Source organism: Diceros bicornis, chromosome 12 (genome assembly GCF_020826845.1).
Source record: "Diceros bicornis minor isolate mBicDic1 chromosome 12, mDicBic1.mat.cur, whole genome shotgun sequence".
In the NCBI taxonomy this organism is placed as follows: Eukaryota; Metazoa; Chordata; class Mammalia; order Perissodactyla; family Rhinocerotidae; genus Diceros; species Diceros bicornis.
Window position 1 is genome coordinate 70664158 of NC_080751.1, and position 22400 is coordinate 70686557.

Genomic DNA, 22400 nt, shown 5'->3' on the forward strand with positions numbered 1-22400 from the left:
AAGTAGTAAAGATATAAGTTGTTATATATATATATGTATATGTTTTGGTGCTCAATTTTCTCTGATAGGGTTTGTGGTTAAAAAAGTTCAGAGCTGTGATTTAAAAAAAAAGATTAGGACACAGGCTCTGGTGTGTGACGGTCTAAAGTGTAAACCCTGGCTCAGTCACACAGGCAAATGACTTCACCTCTCTGGCCTCATTTTTAAAATGGAGTTCTCGTTTAGGTTAGATGGGACGTGCGTAAGGAACCCAGACGACGCCTGAAGCATAGCAGTTGCTCAATAAATGATAGCTGGGACTAAGTTTCCTGTTGCCCTTAATATTCTGCGAGTGGCTTTACCTCAGCCCCAGGTGAACCAGCAGCCATAACCTGTAAGGAAGTTCTCGGTCTCAGAGGGCTTTCCTTTCCACACGCGCTCTCCCAGATCTGGCTGTCAGCTGACCTGCTTTATACCTGACAGCCTGTTAAGCAACCTCATGAGAAGGAAGGAGAAAGGCACGAAACAAAGGCCTGAGTCAGTAACATGTGCTCCTAAGGTTCCTGACCCTGTTCCCCAATTTGATGGAAGAAGATTTTTAAATTACTGACTCAGTCTCAATCTCATAATATCAAAATTTCCTTTATTAATTTCACTCAGGATGTGAAATTGACCATATGATACCAGCCCCCTAGTACCAATGATACTGTTTTAGCATGACCAGAAAATCAATGCTGAAGTCATGATCTTTTATGTCAAGGAGGAAATTTATCTTTTTAAAATCTATGCTTACCAGGAGGTTTTCTGAAAGCAGGTTGCTTTACAACTGAAGGATATTAAGCTGGTGCATGCTAATGTAGTTCAAGTGGCACGACTTCCTGGGACTAGTCTAATTAATACTTCAATTACCCCAGTTTCTTTCCACTGCATGACAAGTGAGTCTAAAAGCAGGTAAAGAGAAGAAAGATTACTACTAACCAGCCACCTTCATGAATGCTGCTGAAATCCGTCAATTAACATGGAAATCAAGCATGCTTTGAAAGAACAACAAATTAAGAAGGAAATGGTCAAACCACTACAGCACAGCATCCAGGGAAACCGTGTGCAAACTCGAGGCCAGAAAACGATTTTGAGAATTAAGCCAAAGACTTTTATCATGAGGAATATAGTGAGACCATATGGGAGGACAGGAGTGACATTTTATGGGGTGAGCATCCGTTTATTTAGGAACACAATGCCAGCCAGAAAATGAGAATTCCTGCTCATGTATTTGCTGTCTCTGTCAGGCCATTTCAAAGTCCCTTTCCTGTCACAGCACATCACCCTAAGATGGGGACTCTATTACTGATTTACCTGGAAGACAGAGAAACACTATTCCTGTAAAACACCCTTGTCCAGGCTGCACCCATGGAGATACTGGAGAGTTACTTTCTGGTTCACCCTCTTATTTCCTTAACAGGGTGTGAAGAGGTGTAACTAACATTTGCTGCACAAGAAAACATACTACTATGAACAAATCAGCCAAAGACCCTGACATCACTGCTCTATGAATCTGAAAGGTTCTTAAACAGAGAAGACAACCAGAGTGAACTTTCCAGTGGATGCACACATTAGGACATGGGGATCGTTTTTCTGAAAGGATTTTGTTAAAGTCATCTTGGAGGAGGAGATAATAATGATAGCTAATATTTTAGCTTTTATTACGTGCCAAACATAATTCTAAGCACACATGCACAGAGAGAGAGAAAGAGAGAGGGCGAGAGAGGGAGGTGTGTGTGTCAAGCCTTTAGAAAATTCTTTGTTTAGGCATCTGTCTAAGCAAAATAAAATAACTGGGTGCTTTAAAAAGGCTTGAAATTCCTATGATTTACAAATGAATACTAACACCTGACACACACTCTCCATCTACTGCTTAACTTAGTGGCTGAGGAATAAGGGTTCTGGACATAATGCCAAGCCCACAGTCCTGGCACACAGTAACGGGGTTGAAGTGAGAAGTGGGAGATGGATGTCCACCTCCTGTGAGCAACCAGACGACCAGACAGGCAGAGTTTGGGGGCAAGCAGAGGGTAGAAATAAATCCTACACGATTCAGGGCCTTCTGCCCTTAGTTTTTCTGATAACCACCAAGGAAAAGAGACTTGGATAGGGAGAGTTTAAAACTACGGCAGGGACTAGATGTGGAAAGATCTGCAGACATTGACTGGGCAGGCTCTGCCTGATTTCTCCATAATGGTTCAGAGTTGGCCAAACTCTAAACTCCTATGAGAATATTTGGACAGAGGCTCTGGGAAACAGAAACCAAGATCTGAACCAGGGATCAGAGTCACCTCATCTTTTCACCAAAATGGAAACATTTTCCTTTCAGCCTTCTTTTGTGTTTTCCTCTTTGGTAGGTAAGAGAATCTCATGAAGACCATCAGTTAAATTTTTGAGACACATTCAAGCAGGTATAATAGATGTTTTGGGGTCAGGCTCCTACCAGCTCACAAGAGCCATTATTAAATGCTCACTTGGCCATTATTAAAATTACATCATATAAACTCATAATTAAATTATATTAAAAACAAAGTAATAAATACTCAAAACTCATCACTTCCTATTTTACTACATTTTACTATCCTCTATGTTTTTGAAGTTACTTATGACTCTTGTATTTGAATAGTGAACTTACTATAAATGGTGTGCTACTGAACATCTCTTTCCCACTGCACACTCAGTAATTCACATGGATAGCCTGAAACTGACCACGGTGGGAGTATTTACATCATGGGAACAGGCAGACTACAAAGGCTATTTCCCCCCTGAGAGTTGGCTGTCAAATGTTTGTTAAGGAATGGGGATGGGGGATGAGGAGGGACAGCAGTGATGTTTAAATGCTTACCACAGGGCAAGACAACCACTGCAAAGGCCAGTTTACGTCCCAGCTTCCTCAAAGGTTAAGAGTGTGAGCTCTGGAATCAGATTAAAGGGGTCCCCACCCCAGATCTGGCCTTTTAATAACTATACAACCTTGGGCATATTTAAACATTCTAAGCCTCAGTTCCTCCTTTGTAAAATGGGGACAATATACCAAGGTCATAGTGTTGTAGTGAGGGCGAATGAGCTAATGCAAATAAAGTGCTCTACAAAGTGCTTCGTACAAAATAAGCAATTAATATTTTACCATAAATTACTTAATACTTCCCACTGTTTTAAGAACATCAGTGTGACACTATAGCAACTGCCGCAGTTTATCAGTGCTTGCTGGGAAGTAATTGTGTTTCTTTGAAAACAGACTGTGAGAATCTCAAATCTACACCCTCAGCAGTTACACAGGACGCCACTTGCACACACACAGCTCTACAATGTAGGCTGTACACATTATTACCTTAACAATAACAACAGTGTGTAACCAAGAATACACTGCTCGGCTCTTGCTGAGGCTAGCTTACTCTTAAACTTGAAGTCACTGAGGATGTTACTAAATGGGGGTACCAGAATCCACTCCAGTTTCTCCCAACTTTGTCTTTCAGGACCATAAAGGAATTCCTTGAAAAGACTGGAAGGATTTGACAAGACAGTTCAAAATGCATTACAAGTTTAGACACGTTGGATCCAGAGTAGTCATCAATAAGATTTACGGCCCCTTGAGAGGTATATTGACCCCAATAATTGATTTTCTGTCAAGACTACTGCTCTTGACATTAAAATCAATGGCAATCAATATCCACTTAATATTTACTGTCCACCCAGCTACCAGAAGAAAGAATTACAAACACTGCTTTCTAACCAGCAGTCATGGACTCAAAACAGCCCACAAAAGCCCAGGTTTTAGGTGTCCCCAAAGCACTGCCTCAGTGTGACGTGCCCTGCTCCTCAGTGGGGCCACAGACGCAGTACTCTGCGAGTCAGTTACTTCACAGAAAACGCTTCAGCGTCCTAGTAACGATCTATATTGCACGGCTTACGTGCTATCACTGGACCAAGAATGGAAGACTTTTTTTAGAAACAAAGACCAATATCTCTCCTAAAGAGTGACAATAAGGGGCAGAGCAAAAGTCCACCAGAGACTTAAGCCAAGCAGTGACCAGACGCGGCAGAAACCGGCTGAGGACTCAGGGAGAAGGAGGCCTTTACCGTCCCTGGGCTTTGCGTTCTGCATCTGTTCACTGTGGGGTGAACGAGGCCACGAGCCATCCTACTGCAGGATCTTACACTAGTCTCAATGCTCCTTTTTGAGTTTCACTTCACTTTATTCATTTAAGAATAAAGTTTTGCAACAAGAAGTGCCCTCAACTACTGGTAGCTGAGAAGTGGGAATTACCAATGAGCTTCTAATTGCCCAAATCCATCTGGCAAATATCAACCACCACCAGCCCAGTGGAATTTCAAGAAACCAAAATGAATTTGATGGCCAAAATAAAAAAATTAACTTTCATCTCATTTATTTCCATTCCAAAATCAAGGATTTGAAAATTACCAGCAGCTCAGATGTTCCCAATACATCTAACGTCAGGGACTGCATCCTGGAGTAGTGAACACCCAGCTCTCGGTGGATTCCAGAACACTCAATGCAGGTCAGAATGCCAAGATTGGTGGACAGCCATGTAGGATCTGTCAAAGAGAACAGGGAAAATTGGAGCTTGCAGCAAGTAGAGGGCCAGCGTCAGAACTTTGTTCCTGCGTAGTTACTGAACAGGGAGTTTTGAGCACGAGCACTTTTTTTGATCCTTGGTGCAGTCAGAACCCTCATTCATCCATAATTACCACTAGTTTACACACAATACACATATACACACATGTCTGTTTTCTCTCTTCCTATCCCTTCACCTCCCCAGCCTTCCATTTATTTATTAAGTGACAGGTGCTGTCTGCACAAGAACAAATAGGGCACAGTGCCCTCTAGTGGTCACAGGTCCCTGGAGGGCCATCCTGAACACACACACACCCATTACCAACCTGGTCTTACCACCAAAGGGGAAGGAGAGGAAACACAAGGCCCACCAAAGTCTGGTTCTGTAGGGGAACAGACTTAAAACATACACGTCTACAGGTTCACAAAGATGCTAACAGTAACGACAGAGAACACATACTATGTGCTGATTCCATGCTCCGTGTTCAGTACTTTGGGAGTAGCAACGATGGCTCACATTGTGAGAGCTTCAGAAACTACAGATCCTTTCATATAATACCTAATTTACTGCACACAAGAGCCCCAGGAGGTGAACAGGGCAGGTGTCTTCACAATGCTCAGAAAGAAGGGCCTTGCTCGAGGCTGCAAGAGGATACAGAGCCAGACCGCAGTCCTGCCTTTATCTGGGCTCAAACCCATGCTTCCACCAGCCAGTGTTTCTCCTCAGAGCATGTTTACTTATTCACTGAAGCATCCTACTATGCGCTTGGCCTATATCTTTCTATGTGCTTGGCACACAGTAGGTACTCAAGAAATGCTTGACAGATGAATGCTGAATTTACTGAAAATGGGGCATTCAAAATAAAACAGCCATTATCACAGCCCATAAGTACAATTCTCTTTAGAATTGCTTGTTGCCCTTAGAAACTCACAGCAGGTAAATATCGCAACCTTGGTCACCAGATAATTGTGAAGTTATTTTTAAAATGTTTATGTTAAAAAATTTTATTCACGTTAAGAAATACTTCTGGGCATCTGTGTTTTCTCTTCACAAGACCTATTCTACAGTATCGACTGTCCCATGCGTTTTGCAGGTACGATACCCATATCGTCTTACCATTTTTAAAAAATGTACATAGCTTTGACTTCTTTATGAAAGTGTTTTAAAAGTCTAAGTACTACACTATCCTTATCTTTTCTTAAGAAAAAGCACGATTCACTACTTATCACCCCTTAAAAGGTAAGATCCAAAAAGATCTTAACAGATGCCGCCAAAAAGATCTTCTTTTTAATGGGTCCAAGACCCCATGAGATAGTTCCTCCAATTATCCCCAAATATAGCCTTTAGGATTATACGAACCTCATGGCACTTCTCAACTGTCCACTCTATTTTTGTTCTGTCTGTTTTTTATAAAAATTGTCAGAGAATTACAGGAGTGAAAAGGTAACTGACCATTCTAGCCAAGCCACAATCTCTCTCATGTTACAAATATTCAGAAAACGCTCCTCCATAGCTCCCCCACTCCAACACCTTTCCATCTTAATTAGAAGAATGTCAACTCCCTAAACTTATTAATACTAGTTGTTAAAATCTGTAATGATACTCTGTCCATTAAAGATGAAGCCCCTAATAGGCTTTATTCAAATGCAGAAATAAACATCTCATTTTATAGAATGTGATAGCTAGAAGGGCCCCAAAACAATCTTGACCGCTTCTTTCATTGTCCATACAGGAAAAGTGGTATCTGACAAAGTATGTGGCTCTTCTAGGGTCACACCAGACAGCGGCTGCAAGTTACTGCAGAAGTTCCACAAAGTGGTACAAAGGGAGGATGGAGTAAGTCCAGGAAAAGCTGCCCATACGCAGCCTCTGGAGCCAATACAATGACCAGATGACCTTGATTTCACCCTCAGCCTGTGCTTCAGTTCTCATTTCTCAAAAAGCATTTAAATCTCTTCAGCTCTATCAAGCCATCTTCCCGTCCTGTTCTGAGGGCCGGAGGGAACATCTTCCCACCCTTCCCCCACACAGTCTGCACACAGCTCAGTAAGCACTTGTGTGACGGGATGAGCTCAGGCTGAGCTGCACTGAACGCTGTGTTTGGAATGAAAGGGAAACCAATAACTGGATTCTGTAAATCAGCATGGGATTTAAACGTCGGAGAGCGTGGGGAGGGGGATGGGGTCACCTGGTGCCCCGCAGTCGCAACACACGCCATTGCCCACCATCCTCTGGACTTCAGAGATGATCTCCTTGGTCAGCTCTTGGACTATGTTATTTTCTCCAGTATCGTCATCTCCTTTAAATGCATTGTTTAAAGCTTCTTCTTTGCTGTTTTGCAGCACAGACATCCATCTACAAAGTAATAGCGACACTGTGTCAAATCCCAAGAACAATCGCTAAGTCCCAGCCCAAGTCCCATCAGCAAAGAACTCACATCTGACATTCCTGTTCGTCTTCCGCTTGAAAGTGGTACGTCCTGTCATCTGCGCGGCAAGAAGGGTTGCATCAGTTGTGAGCCCAGACGGTAATCCGTATACAATTCCAAAAGAAAGTGGTTTATAACCAACCTCAGGAATAATCTTAACTCTCTGCTAGGAAATTAATGATTTGTATAAAATCAAGCACTCCCTCACCTCCTTCACATGTCTGCCCTCTCGCTTGGTGACTGTGGCTTTGTAACACAAATTAGTGAAACTGCCGCCCTGTTCCTCTTTCCTAAAAAGGCACAGCTTCCAAAAACTGAAGCTATTCAATGAAAACCCTCACTATCTTTTCTAAAGCTTTATTTTCTTAACTTACTACAGAGTTGGCCCCCAAAAAGTAATTGTTAAGGCCCTTTGAATAGGAAAAGCTTTTTCAAAAGCGAGTATCTTAGAAGATTTCTGGTTTTCTTAGAAAAAGATTATTAGGAAAATTCTGACAACAACATGCTACAGGAGCACTGAATTACAAATACAGCGAAAGCAAGAGGAACTGGTAAATAACGATGGAACACAAACTCTCACGCTCACACAAAGCTGGCGTCAGCACCGTTTACAAGGGTTTTGCCCCACTGCTGACCCCCTGTATGCACAGGAGAGAGGAGGGGGCACATGACATGTTATTCTTGCCAAAAATATATAACCTCAGTCCAATCGTGGGAAAGCATCAGAGAGACCCAAATTGAGGGACATTTAACCAAAAAATGGATCAACACTCTTCAAAAAAAAGTATCAAGGTCATAAAAGACACGGAGAGACTATAGAACTGCCATAGACTGTAGGAGACTAAGATAAAATAACAGCATAGGGGGCGGGGGATCCTGGAGAGAATCCTGGAACAGGAAAAGGATATTAGCAGAAAATTGGTAAAATCTAAATAAGATCCCTAGTTAATATCATCATACCAATGTTAATTTCCTGGTTTTGATAGTTGTACATCAATGATAGACACAAAAGATAACATGTACTAGTGGACAACTGTACTAAGATGTTGACATTAGGGGGAGCTGAATGAGGGATATACAGAGGTTCTCAATTCTACAATCAGCCCAAAACAAAGCAAAAAAGAAAATTAAATTTAAAAAGAAAAAAGGGAGGAGATCTAATTTCTCTAGATGGCAGAGCAGTGACAGGCAGGGACTTTTCTTGGGGACACACAATAAACATCTGTGCCCCTCAAGATGAGCTAACACGTGATCTTCCAATAGCGGTTTTTATATTCCTGGAAGCACTTTGGTTCTTAGAACAATTCTTGGTGAGTTGGCTGGGAGGATGCTGAGGCCCAGAGAGATTAAGTGGCAAAAACAAGCCTAGCTAGCAGCAGAGGAGTCAGGTTTTCTGACTCCTGGTCCGATACTCTTCCTACCACACCATCCCACCTTTTCTCCCCAACACCCAAGGGAACAGAAATACACCCTCTCTTATCCCCACCCTATTACTGAGGAGAGGAACAGAGTTTAAGAGAACTGTTTCAAGTTCAGAAAAATGAACTTAATTTTGTGATCCAAATGTTAGTGGTGGAGCCGGGCTGAAATGTCAGGAGTTGCTGACATTTCCAGCACATTCCAGGTGCTGGAAAGAGAGGAGCAAAAAAGCCTCTTTCCCTGCTCCCCCTTCTCCCTGATGTGCACGGCCTCATCTGGAGCAGGGAGCAGGAGGAGCAGGTCCACATCCCACACTAAGTGGATCTCAGAGTTCTCGGCAAGCTGTGCCAACGGCAGGTAGTGCCAGAGGTGTGTCTACCACTGAGCCACTTCATGGCCAGACCAGGCACAGCTCAGGAGGAAAAATCAAGGAGACAACGTCCTTTGGCTCATTCCGAATTCTAACACGTGAACATTGGAGAAGTGGGAAATCCTCTGTGAAACTTCCAGTAAGAATTCCCTCCTACAGACGTGCTCTCAAGATGCCTATAAACCAAGAACAGTTTAGAGGCACAAAGGGAGAAGAAAAGCAATAGGAGATGTCAGTGACCATCAGAGCACTGACGTGATGGTGGTCTGGGAAAGGCCACTTCTCCGCCCGAGGCTCTGGCTCCAATTGGCCACAAACCTGTTGTGTGGTCTTGGAAAGTCACTGACTCCTTGTGGTCCATCCTACTCAGAGGACTGACCTAGATCATCCCTAAATTCTTCTGCATCCTCTGTCCCACCTAGAGTGAAACTGTGTGACTTGAGGATGACGGCTCTGGACTTGAATTCATAAAGGGTGGGGTCAATCTAAGGGCAAGATAGTTGGACAAACTCTCTGAAAGGCTGGCTTTGCCACAGAAATGTCCTCCTTGAGAGCCCAGCCCATTTACAGCTTGATCAGCGTGGGGAATCCCTGTCTGGGGGAAAGAATGGTAAAGGAGGATCTTGCAGGGAAATAAGTGAAGCCAGCGGTCAGTCTGTTACTCTTCTGGGCTCCCTGAGCGATTCCAAGACAGCTTTACAACGTGAGGGTCAGGAGGGCGGAGCGGTTCCTGGGGGCCTGGTAGACCCACATCTGAAATATTATCCTCGCTGCCCACCGTGCAGCCGGACTTATTTCTCCAACCACCCAAATGCTTTAGGAGCTTAAAGGCATCTTGGTGATAGTGCCCCACTAGCCTGGTCAGTAGGCAGAGGAGGAGTCAGAAAGGGTAACAACCACGTTTCCTGACTCAGGCAGCATCAGACTCGAACCCAAGCCCTGACCTTCTCAGGACGCTCATCAAATCAGGGCTTCATCACTTTGCAGTGTCTCCCTTGATGACTCCTGGGGGTCTGACCAGTTTTCAAGTTTCTCTGTAACAACCCAAACCCACACAGCACTGAGACAAAGCATTTTCACTGCAAATACATCTGGGAGAGGAACACCTTTGGAAAACCAGCTAAGGATGAAAAATTCATAGGATTGGAATTCATTCTACCTCCTGGAGGACAGTGGGAAGGAGAGATGAGAGCTTTTTTGAAAGATGACAACGGACTTGGACAAATTTACGATAGCGCCTCAAACCAGATTCAGTAACCCTTCTGGATATCAGAGGCTGGAAGCCCTGCCTGAAGATATTTATTATGCGTTCATTAGGCACTAGAGCAGAGACACTGATGGAATCTGGGCAAACGTCAGCTTGCCAGAGCCTTCACACAAAACCAGACTTACACAGGACCGCCTTCCCACACGTCCAAGGAATGCAATAATTCACACTTGGTAGGTAGGTAGGCACACTTACCATCTACTGACCCTCCTCAGTGCCTGACCTGTTGTTAAAAATGAGTAGGTTTGGGAATGCTGTAGAGTTGTTTACAACTCTGAAATAAATGCTTCTGCACATCTCTTCCCAGGGCTCTCACAGGGGGTGCTGGACGTGATAGGCAAGCTGAGGGAAGTGTTCACCTCCACATGTGCAGAAATCAGGAGAGCTCAGTGAACTACTAGGTACCAATCAGTCACTGAAGGGTAACACACTGCTTATTATGGGTTATTGCTTCAGAGAACAGCAAGGCCTAAAACCCTCCAAGTGTTTCCTAGCGAGTGGGTGACATAAGATTATACCATCAAGTTTTCCCTTTTAACTAAAACTTTTTATTGCTATCTAGAGGCAGATGACCCCAGTAGTGATCACATTTTAAACTACAGTCAATTCTCTACATTTACACCATCTTGTAGGAGGGAAGGATCTGAGACCAAGCTTCGATGAGAAGGGTAAATGAATTTGGGGGCCTCACTAGACTGAGCTGGGACACGGGGTTCGAAGCAGGATAAAGTTAGTTTTTATTTGACAAATCAGTCTAGAATCTGAAGAACAGAACAAACAATATCCTTTCCACACATCACAGAGCTCAACGCTCTCCTGCAGCTCAGTACAGCACACAATGGAACAGGGAAATGGGGGTATGAGGGTAAACCACCTCGGGCCTCCACCTCCTCACCTCACCTAGTGGAGTAGAGATGGTAATAATTACCTCACAAGTTTGCTGTGAGCATTAAATTATATAGTAAATAACTTCCTAGCCCTCAAAAATACCATCCAACAGACATCTTAAAAAGCAGCCACCTCATGCTCAGGGAGACTGAGGCAAGACAGCACCCATCTTCCTGCAATGCACGGTCAAGTTTTCCTCTAGCGATAGAACTCTCGTGCGCAAATCCCTAGGGACTGCCTTTTGAAAGGGGAGCTGGCCCCTTCCCGCCTCCCAAAGTGTAACCCCACCACCTAAAACTGCAAAGAACAAACGCCCAGCAGCTTATCTTCTTTAAGATTTCTCACTAGGCCATTTCTTTTTCTCTTAGGGGATGCGGACTCAACACTCACCACAATGGATGGTCCTGTGGTGATTCCTGTGTGTACGCCAGAAAAAAGAAAAGCATACAGAAGGAGAAACACCAATTCTGTGGTGGGGAAGACAAACCAATTTCAAAAATGAAAGTTTCAAGGGCTCTACTGAAGACCTTACCACTGTAGTTGTGCAGCATTATTTCAAACATCACCAAAATTATGGAAGCTTTGACAAGAGAACCATCCTTTTTTATAGTTAAGTGAAGTGATTTTAGGCTTGAGGGCTGATCTAGTATAATCTCCTTGCTTACAAATAGGAAAACTGAGGCTTAGGGAGCTGAGGTGACATATCTGGGTTTACAGAGCCCATGAGGAGAGCAGGGCCGTCCTTGAAGTCAAGTCTTAACTGGAGAGACCAGCAGGCAAACAATTACAAGTGGAAAGAGAAAGCATGTATGTCACTTGAAATAAAGGCATTTCTCTTTGAAAACCATTTCTTTAAAATGCACTGTTTGAAATGGGATGGATGCCCCAGAAGAGAGTTTAAAATCATTTTTTTGTGGCACAGCATCTGAGAAATACACTTACGTGAAATAAGGTCAAAGCACTTTTTCTCCTCGGGGTTAGTCTTCACTTGGCAGGTTAATAAGTTGAGCTTTGCAGGAGGCCGGTTAGCCTGTTTAAAAACCAAAAAAAAATAAACGGAGATGGGTGGGAAGGAATAGAAAATCATACAGTGTCATTCCTCATTAAAATATAGCAAGATCAGGGGTTTCACTGGTTTGCAAGGATAGCTTTCAGCAGGCAGATTTTATGTAGGAAGGCATGACAGAGGCACATCACAGCGTGTCCCTGAACCTCAGCTCCCCAGAGGGCAGCTGCTCCCCCCTGCAAGGGACGCTTGGTGGCCCACACACCCACCCAGACAGGGAGAAAAGTGATGCTGCTTTGATGCCGATGGCGGTGGGCTCCCTGGGATCAAAATGCTCCACGGCTAAAGCTCTGAGACATTCCGTCCTGATTCCTACTAACGACACAGACGGTTGGTGGGGAGACTTGGCCACCCAGCTCAATTTCTGGTGATGTTAAAGTGTTTTTCTGTGTATAAACACTCACTTCCAGGGAAAGTAATCTCACAGCACAAAAATGACATAGAAATAAATTCCCATAGTTTCTGAAGTGATGACAGATAATACATTCATAATCCTAAATGCCAACCATCTGTCACCAGTTTCAACAAAACCCACGTCATTCACATACATATTCCCCAACCTCTCCCACCCTACAGTGGTAAGAAGAGGTCACAAAACATTTTTGTCAGAGATGTGTCAAAAATGGATATTTTATTACCGTTTCAAAAACTATTATATTTAGTCAAAAAAGGCAAAATGCAGAAGATCAGATGATAATTTCAGAAAAAAAACTTCTGAATAGTAAAATGCCTCTCAGAAACCTTGGAGAAATCTCCAGATACAAATGGGCTTATCATACCCACTTACCAAGCTACTAAAGGAAAGATCAAATAAAATGTCTTCGACGTCAATTGTTCTTGTTTGCCCCTTCCTGTGGCCACCAGACGCCATCAGGAAATTATAAAAGCTTGGATTTGGGATTGAGATCCACACACACATGCAGTTATACCTGGGCAGACCTGCGAGACCCGCATGCATTTACAGACCTCTCTCCACTAAACTCACAGAGTCGGAGTGAGGGAGGGTGGTCTCCGTTACAACAGGACTGATCCTTGCAGTGTGAACAATTTGGGTCGGAAAAAAAGAAGTTTGGATAAGCAGAAGTTGGATAAATGGGGTTGAACTAGACTCTCCCAGTTTGTGTCCGTGTTGACCTCATCTCTTAAACGGAAGTCACTGGATATTCTCCACAGTCTGTAGATGTCTAATAGAGTCCCTAAATCATCAGAAATCAGTATTAGAAGACTCCAAGCTCTGCCTCATCCTGAAAACCTTGACAATTCCAAGTAAAAGCACCATCAATCCAATTTTGGATCTTTACCAATACAATTACCTGGCTCGTCCAGGAACCAACACGCCAAATGCTACATTTCTACAGTGCCAAGTAAAAGCCCACACTACAGATGCAACCGAACGCTTTACCACAGGTGTGGAGCCCATAGAAAGTCTGTCTATTCTGTCACCTCCCGTGACCAAACTGCTGCATATGTGCATTTAGGTGACGTTCTTGGCTTATTTCCAAACTGCTGGTGTCCACTGAGTCTTAGACACAGGAGCAGTAAAAGGGGTTGGTGCACTCTGGTAAGTACAGAAACACTTTCGTGGACAGGAAGATGATTTTGAGTAATAATAATACTACTACTTATATTTACTCAGCTATTATTATTATTATGATGTGCTTATATGAGGCAAGTACTGTTCTATGCATTTTTAATAAATTAACTCATTTAATTCTCCTAACTGCCCTTTGAGGTAGGAACTCCAATTTTATAGATAAAGACACTGGCCTGGACAGACTAAATAATTTGATTACTGGGAGCAGTGAAGCCAACATTGGAACAAGCCAGCCTGGCCCCAGAGCCCAAGCTCTTAACTGCCACTCCCGCCTGCCCTCAGCCCGGCTCTCCATGGGAAGCAGAGTCACTACCTGGATGGTCTTCAAGTACCTTTCAGTGCAGCGAAGAACAACAACGTGAATTAATACCACCCTTCCTCCCTCCTCCCTCTCACTTGTATTCGTTTCCTTGTGCTGTGGGGAAAGTTGTTCATTCCTGCTGAGACCACTACCCACAAAGACAGATTCCTTACTTCACAGTGTATGAACACCACAAAATACGGAAAAATACTCAGTGCCTCTATTTGAAGTAGGAATAATTACAACGGCACAAATGTGGCTACATACTAAAAAATGACAACCATAAGAACGGGCCCACAAAACACATGAGCTGACCATCTAAAGCGACAGCTGTTCTAAGCTTTACATTAATAATTGCTCGCCATCGTCCATTCAGATTAAGTATTAGCTGACGGCAAAGCTATAAGAAAAATTTGTGAGAGGAAATTTTTAGAGAACATTTTACACATTAAATTCCCTTCCTGCTGCAATTTGGGAAAAACAGTATCATCATTTAATTCAGCTACAGAAGAGTTCTACCTAATTCATCAGATACCAGTTTTCCTCTAGGGCCTAATTTGATAAGCCCTAGTTTAGTAGAAAACTCAGGAAGGAGTGAGAAACAGACCTATAGACTTTGTGTTTGCCATGAAGGCATGGATTCTTAGTGATACTCCCATTTTAATCACACCATTCTATTTTTTTCCCAATTTGTCAGGCCCTTAAAAGGAAGTTTGTATTCTTCTTTCTGCATGATTGATGATCATTTAAAAAAATTTTAGATTGTGTGAGAACCAGTGGACATTTCTTCCAGCTTAACACAGTCCCCAGCCTTTGGCAGTGTGGCAATGCTGTGAATTTGGCAAAGAAGATACTGAATTAGGGTTATTTTGTCCCAAGATCACTTCTTCCCAGTGCCAGAAAACACAATTAGCCTTGGCTAACGGGGAATACCATCTCGGGCTTTCAGTGAATTCATCCCGGATGTCAGCATTATCTCTCTGCTAGGGTAGAAAACACAACAATCTCATTTCCCGAAGGCTGCCAGCTTCCTGGGAAGAAATCAGTTTTGCTAACAGTGCAAATACACCCAGTGCTACTTCTCTGCTGAGCGTCAGGTACTACTCTTAGATTCCCATTTGTTCAGTCAAGTCTTTGAAAAATTGCCCCTTTTTTCCTGATGGTAAATTAGCACACTCAGGGAGACGCTGGCTAAACAGGTAAGCCACAAAAGGAGCCAAACCAAAACAAAACCACACAAAAAGGGCATCTCTCAACTCTCGTTCTCATAGAGGCTAACACACATCGCCGCACACAAACGCTCTGTAGGTGCAGTAGCACAGGGGTGTCAGGATTCTGCCTTCCAGGGCGTGCAGAACACAGGGAAAGGAGAGAAGAGGAGCACTCTGCTCTGGAAGGAGGGCTGCTACATGAACCCACTTATTTTTCTGGCAAGACAGAGGGACGGAGCCCCTGCTTGCCACTCCTCTGGCCTGGGGAGAACGGCTGCTCCGGCAGCTCCCAGACCAGGCTGTGAGGCAGGAGGAGGCATCCGGGGAGCAGAGATTCCCTAAAGGGTTCCCCCAAACACAAAGCACTTATTCAACATGCGAATGGTGTGACAAGCTGAGCTGTCAGTGTGCTGGTGGAGCTAGCTGTAACTGTCCTATCTGCCAAAAACTGGGGCAACCCATCGACATTTAAAGAGAACTAAGCCTCCATGTCTTTGAGAGGAAGCTCAAGCAATGGAAATGAAAGGAACCCAAGTTCATGCTGTCAGCACAAGATTACCAGGCCTGCTGTCATTTCTGTCATGGAGGGAGGACCACTCCTTGGCTTAAGCTGAGGCCCTGGGTCTAGGGGAACACTTTAATGAAGCAAATAGACCAAATGTCTTAAGAGCTGTAAACAAGCATGAAATGAAACTCAGTCTTATTTTATGGAATTTTCTGCATTAAAGCAGTAAACCTGAGTTAAAACAACCGAGCAGAAAACAATTTGAAAGCAAACCAGAGAATCTCAGGTGTTTAGAGCACGAAGGGAACCTGGCCATCATCCAGTTGAACATTCTTAATTTTAAAGAGGAGTGGTGACTAAATAAATTTGCTTCCCTTCACCTACAGCACTCACACTCTGACACACATGCACACGTCTACATGGAAAGAACAGGACATCAGGATCCAAACTGCATGGCCCTACGAGTGACGTGGTGACCACAAACAAGGCCAGTGAAGGCTGGATTTTGGAAAAGTGAAATGACCTTTATTTGCCCAGGCAAGAGACACATTCAATCCCCCAGGCCAGAGGTCCCCAGAGAGCCCTACAGACGACACTTGGTATCTGCTAGTTCTACTGTCTCTCTCCCTTCCCAAAGTAGAGTCAGTGAAAATGAAGGGCCCCCAGTGGAACACACTCCACACTGCAGGGCCACCCTTCAAGTGGGGTTTTATTCTACGTTCTTATTCCGAAGTACTGAGGAGGGCTGCTTCTCTGGAATCTCCTCTGAGCCAGGACCTTTCCATAGGGGCCTCAAAAGCCCATCTGTGCTCCTGCCCAGCTCCGCCTGTCACCAAGGGAACTGGTGGGAAGAGGGAAAGTGAAGACGAAGACCCAAGTTATCTCCACTACCATCCACTCGTAGGACTGAGGCTGCTGATAAGCACAAGGTTCCAGGCCTCCTGCTTGGGCTGCAGAAATGCAAGCCATCACCCACTCATTAGCAACAAAATAGCAACCAACTCAGCCTTTAGACATTTTCATAAATGTCTACCAGCCTAAGTGGTTTTCACCAGATCCTGTCACACCAGGCAAGCTGATAATATGCCTCATGTCACCGTGGAAAAGAGCACCATGGTATGAAGGGCTGTGTTTGTAAGGGTGGTTAAAATCCCTGGTCTCCGAAAGCTAGATTAGTGAGTCATTTGATTCTGATTGGTTTTTAATAGGCCCAACATACGGGGCTCAGTTTTCCTGCACGGGCATTACACACAGGATGACACAAAAAGGACCTGATTAAGGTTGGCGCAGTGTGTTAGATTTCTACAATAAAATGACTGAACTCTCTCTTCTCTTAGAGTTCTGATTCCCAGAGTCTTGACTACTTAAACGTTTTTCCCTTAATGGAGAAGTAGAAATCTTTCCAAGTGCAATGTTCAATTTCTAAAAACAAAGCTAGCTGGGGAGAGGTTTGCTGTTCTTTTGTTTCTGGAAGTCACAGGCTTTTAAATAAAGACCACCTGGTTCATCAGGTGTTTCTGAATGTTCTGATAGCTAGTGAAGACACCAAGACTCTCCCTGGCTGGAGACGGCATAAGAGGGTGCAGGTGTACAGATCGAGAAGCAACCCAAACCAGCTTTTCTCAGCAGGGCAGTTCTCTAAAATGCATCCATACTGCGTAACACACGTAGAACCACTGCGTCCTCTTACCTCACTGAGTTGAGTTCTTCACTCACTCATCTCATGGAAGCAGGGAACACAAATTAAAAGAGAATACTTACGGTCCCATGGGAGATGGTCAGAAAGCCATTTTTAACGGAACATTTCCTTTTCTGCCACACTTTTCGGATCCTTACAGATAAATGGGAAAAAAAATAAGAGTTCAGAAATTCTGGACACAGGAGATAACGAACACAGGTGCAAACTCCAGCAACGCCATTCCACGTACCCATCACTCTTCTTATAGAGGTTGCCGTTCCGCTCGGTTCCGTGTTCTTTGTTTCCCTGAGGCTGATGTAAGCTATAGGCTGTACTCTGGCGAATCTGTAAATCCTAAAAACCATCAAGAAGTCGTTTTTAATTCTGTCCAGATTTCAATTTTTAAAAAAGCAGTACACAAAGAAAACTTATGCCCTTAACTTTTTAATCTTTTAATTATAGAAATTTCCCCTTCTCACCACACCAAAAAGGGGACAAAAAATTTCCTATCCAGGAACTCATAAACGCTACCTACCAGGGTGGAGAAGAAAATGTCAAAAACTAGTATTCCCAAACTGGCTGAAAGAATGAGCCATCTGGAAGTTACAGGTTTTCCTTAATTATGAGCCTTAAGTCCCTGATAACGACAAGAAGCTCCTGGTGTGGCAAAAGCAGTCCTCAAGAAGGAAGGTGGCAGGATGTGTTGGAAAAGGCAGTGCTTTCAAGCAAAAAACAAACACAATGCTCTGCTTCTTACTTTCGGCAAGTTACTTAGGCTCCCTGCCTCAGTTTCCTCCTTGGAAAATGGGAAAACAATACCCAGTAAGGATGATAAATATAGGAAGGCCTGACTAAGATCACAGGTGTGAACACCTGGTGCATAACAGGTATTGAACCATATTCCCTTCCTGACCCCATCAATCCCAGCAGAGGGCCCTGAACCTAAGTGCCTCAGCCTCAGGGTAGCCCATTCACTGGTGAGCAGAGAATCTGGTTGAGGCCACCAAACTGGGAAAGTCCAGCCTTCAGCTTCTTAAGGGCAAGGACCATCAGTGAAACCCTGGACATCCAACAGGTGCTCCACTGTGTTTAACAGGTGGCATCAGAAGTCCTGAGCTGAGAATGGAAGGAGCAGCCAGTGCCAGCATGGAAATTCTAGCAGACATAAAGGAAGCAAAACGTGAACAAAAAGTTCACAGGTCAACCAGGCAGGGCTAAGATCTGGCTCTGTTATTGAGAACCCCCGATCGAGGCCATTTTGTAATAGAAGAAACAGAATCACAATGTAAATAAGTGATTTGCTCAAGATTCAGAGCTCGTTGGAGTCAGAGCAGAGGATGAAGAGAATTCCGCCTCCCACTCTGATGCTCTTCCCTTACACCATGTGCCCTCACCAGGCCTCACCAGTTCCAAGAGACAAGGGTCAGTCTCATCTCCACCTTCAAGCAGCTGACCATCCTTGGGGAAACTAGGCAGTGCCCAAACAATGAAAGAACTAATGCATGACAATCAGTGTGATCAGAACTGAGAATAAGAGGGTTCAAGAAGTGAAGAGTCAAATGGAGAAAACTACAGGAGAGCCTGGAGGAAGTGAGTTTTAAAGATGAAGGCAAGAACTGGCAGAGAATAAGGGGAGGGTATTTAAGGCAGAGGGGATGCACACAGAGGCACAGAGAGGAAAGGTGGCAGCTGTGGCCACCTTCCAGGAAAATAAGGACACAGTGTAGCTAAGATAAAGTGGGCCAAGTGGTAGAGGGGACAGATAGGCTGGAATCAGAGTTGAAACTTCATCTGAAAGCAACAGCAAGTCATCTAGATTCGTGACAGTTTTAAAAAAGATTTTTGAAGCACAAAAGTTTTTAATTTTTGATGAAGTCCAATTTATCTACTTTTGTTGTTTGAACTTTAAATGTCAAATCTAAGAAATCACTGCCTAATCCAAGGTCATGAAGACTTATACCTATGTTTTCTTCTAAGAGTTTTATAGTTTTAGCTTTTACATTTAGGTTTTTGGTCCAATTTGAGTTAATTTTTTTTATTATGGTGTGAAGTAGGGGTCCAAATTCATTCTTTTGCTGTGGCTATCCAGTTGTCCCAGCATTTGTTGAAAAGACGATTCTTTCCTCATTGAATTGTCTTGGCACCCTTGTTGAAAATCAGTTGACCACAAGTGTAAGGGTTTATTTCTGGAGTCTCAATTCTTGATCTATACGTCTATCTTTATGCCAGTACCACACTGTCTTGATTATTATAGCTTTGTGGTATGTTTTGAAACCAGGAAGTGTGAGTCCGCCAACTGTGTTCTTCTTTTTCAAGATTGTTTTGGCTATTCTGGGTCCCTTGTATTTCCATATGAATTTTAGAATCAGCTTGTCAATTTCTGCAAAAAGGCAGCTAGGATTTTGATAAGGATTGCGCTGAATCTGCAGATCGATTTGGAGAGTATTGTTATCTTAGCAATATTAAGTCTTCCAATCCATGAACATGGGCTGTCTAGCACTGACTTTTTAACTCTGAAATACATATGGGATAACTCTGCAAAAAAAAAAAAAATTCATCTGAGAAATGAATAATATCAATTCAATTCAGACTATCCATTATTGAATTGACAACAGAGCCTGAACAAGCAGACTCCAAACTAGGAGAAATGTCCTCGTTTTTCACGGGGAGTTCGTGCAGCACTCATGCCTCCAGACAATCAGGGCAAACAGCTCGTTCATCAGATGAGGATGGTCTCAGTTTCCACCTTCTCTCACAAGGGCCACCTATTAGCACTAGAAATTTAGAGCAACCCGAGCTTTAAACATCACAGGGAATAAATGCAGTGGAGGGGAAATGGAGAAATACTGCTCACCTATATGAGTCTCTGTGAATGACTAAAAGTAAACGTGTCAAAGACTAAACTGCACAACCAAGAAATACATCTATTGATTTGGTGAGAAAAGAAAAATCCTGCACAAAATAGGTGGCGAAATCATGTGACAACACTGCTAAAAGTGTTCATGCCAAGCATATTAATCAGAACTCTTTATAGGTCTTATGAACAGGATAAAGGACATTCCTCTTTTTCAACAGAATCAGACTCTATGCCAGAAGTTAAGGAAGAAATTACTGTTTTATTCTTTAGACAAGGCATTTCTTGAATCAATTAAAAAATGCAGGCAAACCTGAAGCTGTAAAATTTAAAATTTGTAAATAAGAGAAATATAATCTGCTGAACATAAAATTGAACCTGCTTTAGAACTAATTATTTCAGCATCTTCAAGGTGACTTTTAGGTGACCCAACAAAAAAAACTTTTCTTCACCTGTTTGTGCAACACCTGATGAAGTGAAGGGGTGACAAAGAAAGTCAGCCCTTTCACAGAATCAAGATTTCAATTTAATGGAATATAATCCAAGAGAAAAGAGCCTTTCTTTCTGGGGAGAAGAAGAATCTAACATATAGATTAGGCAAATACAGGCAACTGGCCAGGGGAGACCACGTTGCCCTGATTCTCGGAGACTCTCCAATATTCTGTGTTTCCCTAGGAGAACCAAGGATGACCTAAGATTTGGTTGAGTGAGTCTCGCCGTGTGGAAACTGTATGTCTAAAGCACATATAGGTTAAGTGGGCATTTTACGGACTTTCAGAAGGCTCTCAAAAAATTCTATCAATGTCCACAGATCCTCTATCCTGTGACATGCAGACAAGTTCTCAGATTCCAGGCAACGCCCATGATCTTAAGTTTTGTGTGGCCTTATGAAGTGTTAGCTGTTGGGTCCTGCCAAGAGAAACTGCCCAGGTTAGCAGCAGACTTAATATCTGGAAAGGAGAGGCAGGGAAGTGGACACCTGGCCAGAGGGTTCTGATTAAGGCCAGATTCAGGAATGATAAGATATGCAAGCCCAGACCAGAAAAGTTCGAGTCAGAAGAAAATTACAGCTGTCATGGGCCTCTGCTACCAGGACAGCACATCCTGTTCAACCACATCCTGCCAGTCAAGGACACTTGAAAGCAAAGCTGACAAAGAGAGAGACCACACTTGAGATCTCCAAAGTGGAAAAATCACTGTGGTTTCAGCACTCAGACCTACCAAGACCATCTCCCAGAGCCTAAATCCTCCCCGCAGTAGCACAGTCTGGGTTCTCAACATCAAAGAGCAGCGAGCCCACATGCCAATAATGTGGCTCTGGCAGAGAATCTGCCAGCACAGCAGTGGGATCTGTCCTGGCAGAACTCCACTGAGATGGACATTCGTGGGATGGGGAAGGCAGGAGAAGGTAAGGCTGACAGGGAGAAGGCTCAAGCAAAAATGAGCAGTATTGAAGGGTTTTAACTTTGTAGAAGGGATCTTTTCCAAATAGTAAAACTATGCTGCATATATAGGTATTCATTGAACAAGTTTTCGACTTTTCTGTAAGTCTGGAAATTTTCATAATAAAATAATGGAAAAATCAAACAGTAGTATCCTCTTTACAGAGAGCAGAAATTATCAATAACAAAACATGAATGTCAGTGATTCAGAGGTGTGGGGGCACTGGGATCATAATGGCACAGTTTCCTTTCCAAAAAGAAACCCCAGGTGACAAAGAGAAGCAGCTCAAAGTCACCATATGTAATGGCCACGTTTCTCCCTTAGATCAAAGCTTGAGATTTACAGGAAGGAAATAGAAGAGTAGCTCCTAATATCAACACAGTTTCCCTGGGGCATGTTACCTAATTTTTATGGACTGTAATTATGTAGTCAGAATTTTTGTTAACACTGAATAAAATCCACCAACACCTTCAGTTTTCTAAGTCACAGAAGAGAATTCAAAAAAAGGGAATGAGAGCCTAAACAACAAGGCCCAAATATTCAATTCTCGTCATTGGAGAGACACAAAATGGAACCCCAATTATAAAAATTATTTTAAAATATGTAAAATTTAACATACATATTTATCTATTACTTGCAATTGTGTTCACAGACAGTCCAATTTACGGAATACCATCATCAAAAAACAACACAGAGTGTGATATACAGAAAATACAATACATTCACACCCAGGAGACTGGTGAGGTCGGTCTTGGGACATAAAGCCCAAGAGCAGTAAAAA

The 22400-nt window shown here is 43.2% G+C and overlaps 1 protein-coding gene across 4 annotated transcripts in view; it reads right to left on the reverse strand.

Moving 5' to 3' along the window:
- ASAP2 (ArfGAP with SH3 domain, ankyrin repeat and PH domain 2) overlaps nucleotides 1-22400 on the reverse strand; it is a 172403-nt gene that overhangs the window by 35487 nt on the left and 114516 nt on the right. For all 4 annotated transcript variants that reach the window (XM_058551836.1, XM_058551835.1, XM_058551838.1 and 1 more), the window contains exons 10-15: nucleotides 17573-17676; nucleotides 17406-17475; nucleotides 11910-11997; nucleotides 7033-7081; nucleotides 6784-6950; nucleotides 4442-4575 (exon numbers count right to left, since the gene is read on the reverse strand). In XM_058551836.1, the coding sequence (XP_058407819.1) occupies nucleotides 4442-4575; nucleotides 6784-6950; nucleotides 7033-7081; nucleotides 11910-11997; nucleotides 17406-17475; nucleotides 17573-17676 (612 nt within the window). The remainder of the gene's footprint in view (nucleotides 1-4441; nucleotides 4576-6783; nucleotides 6951-7032; nucleotides 7082-11909; nucleotides 11998-17405; nucleotides 17476-17572; nucleotides 17677-22400) is intronic.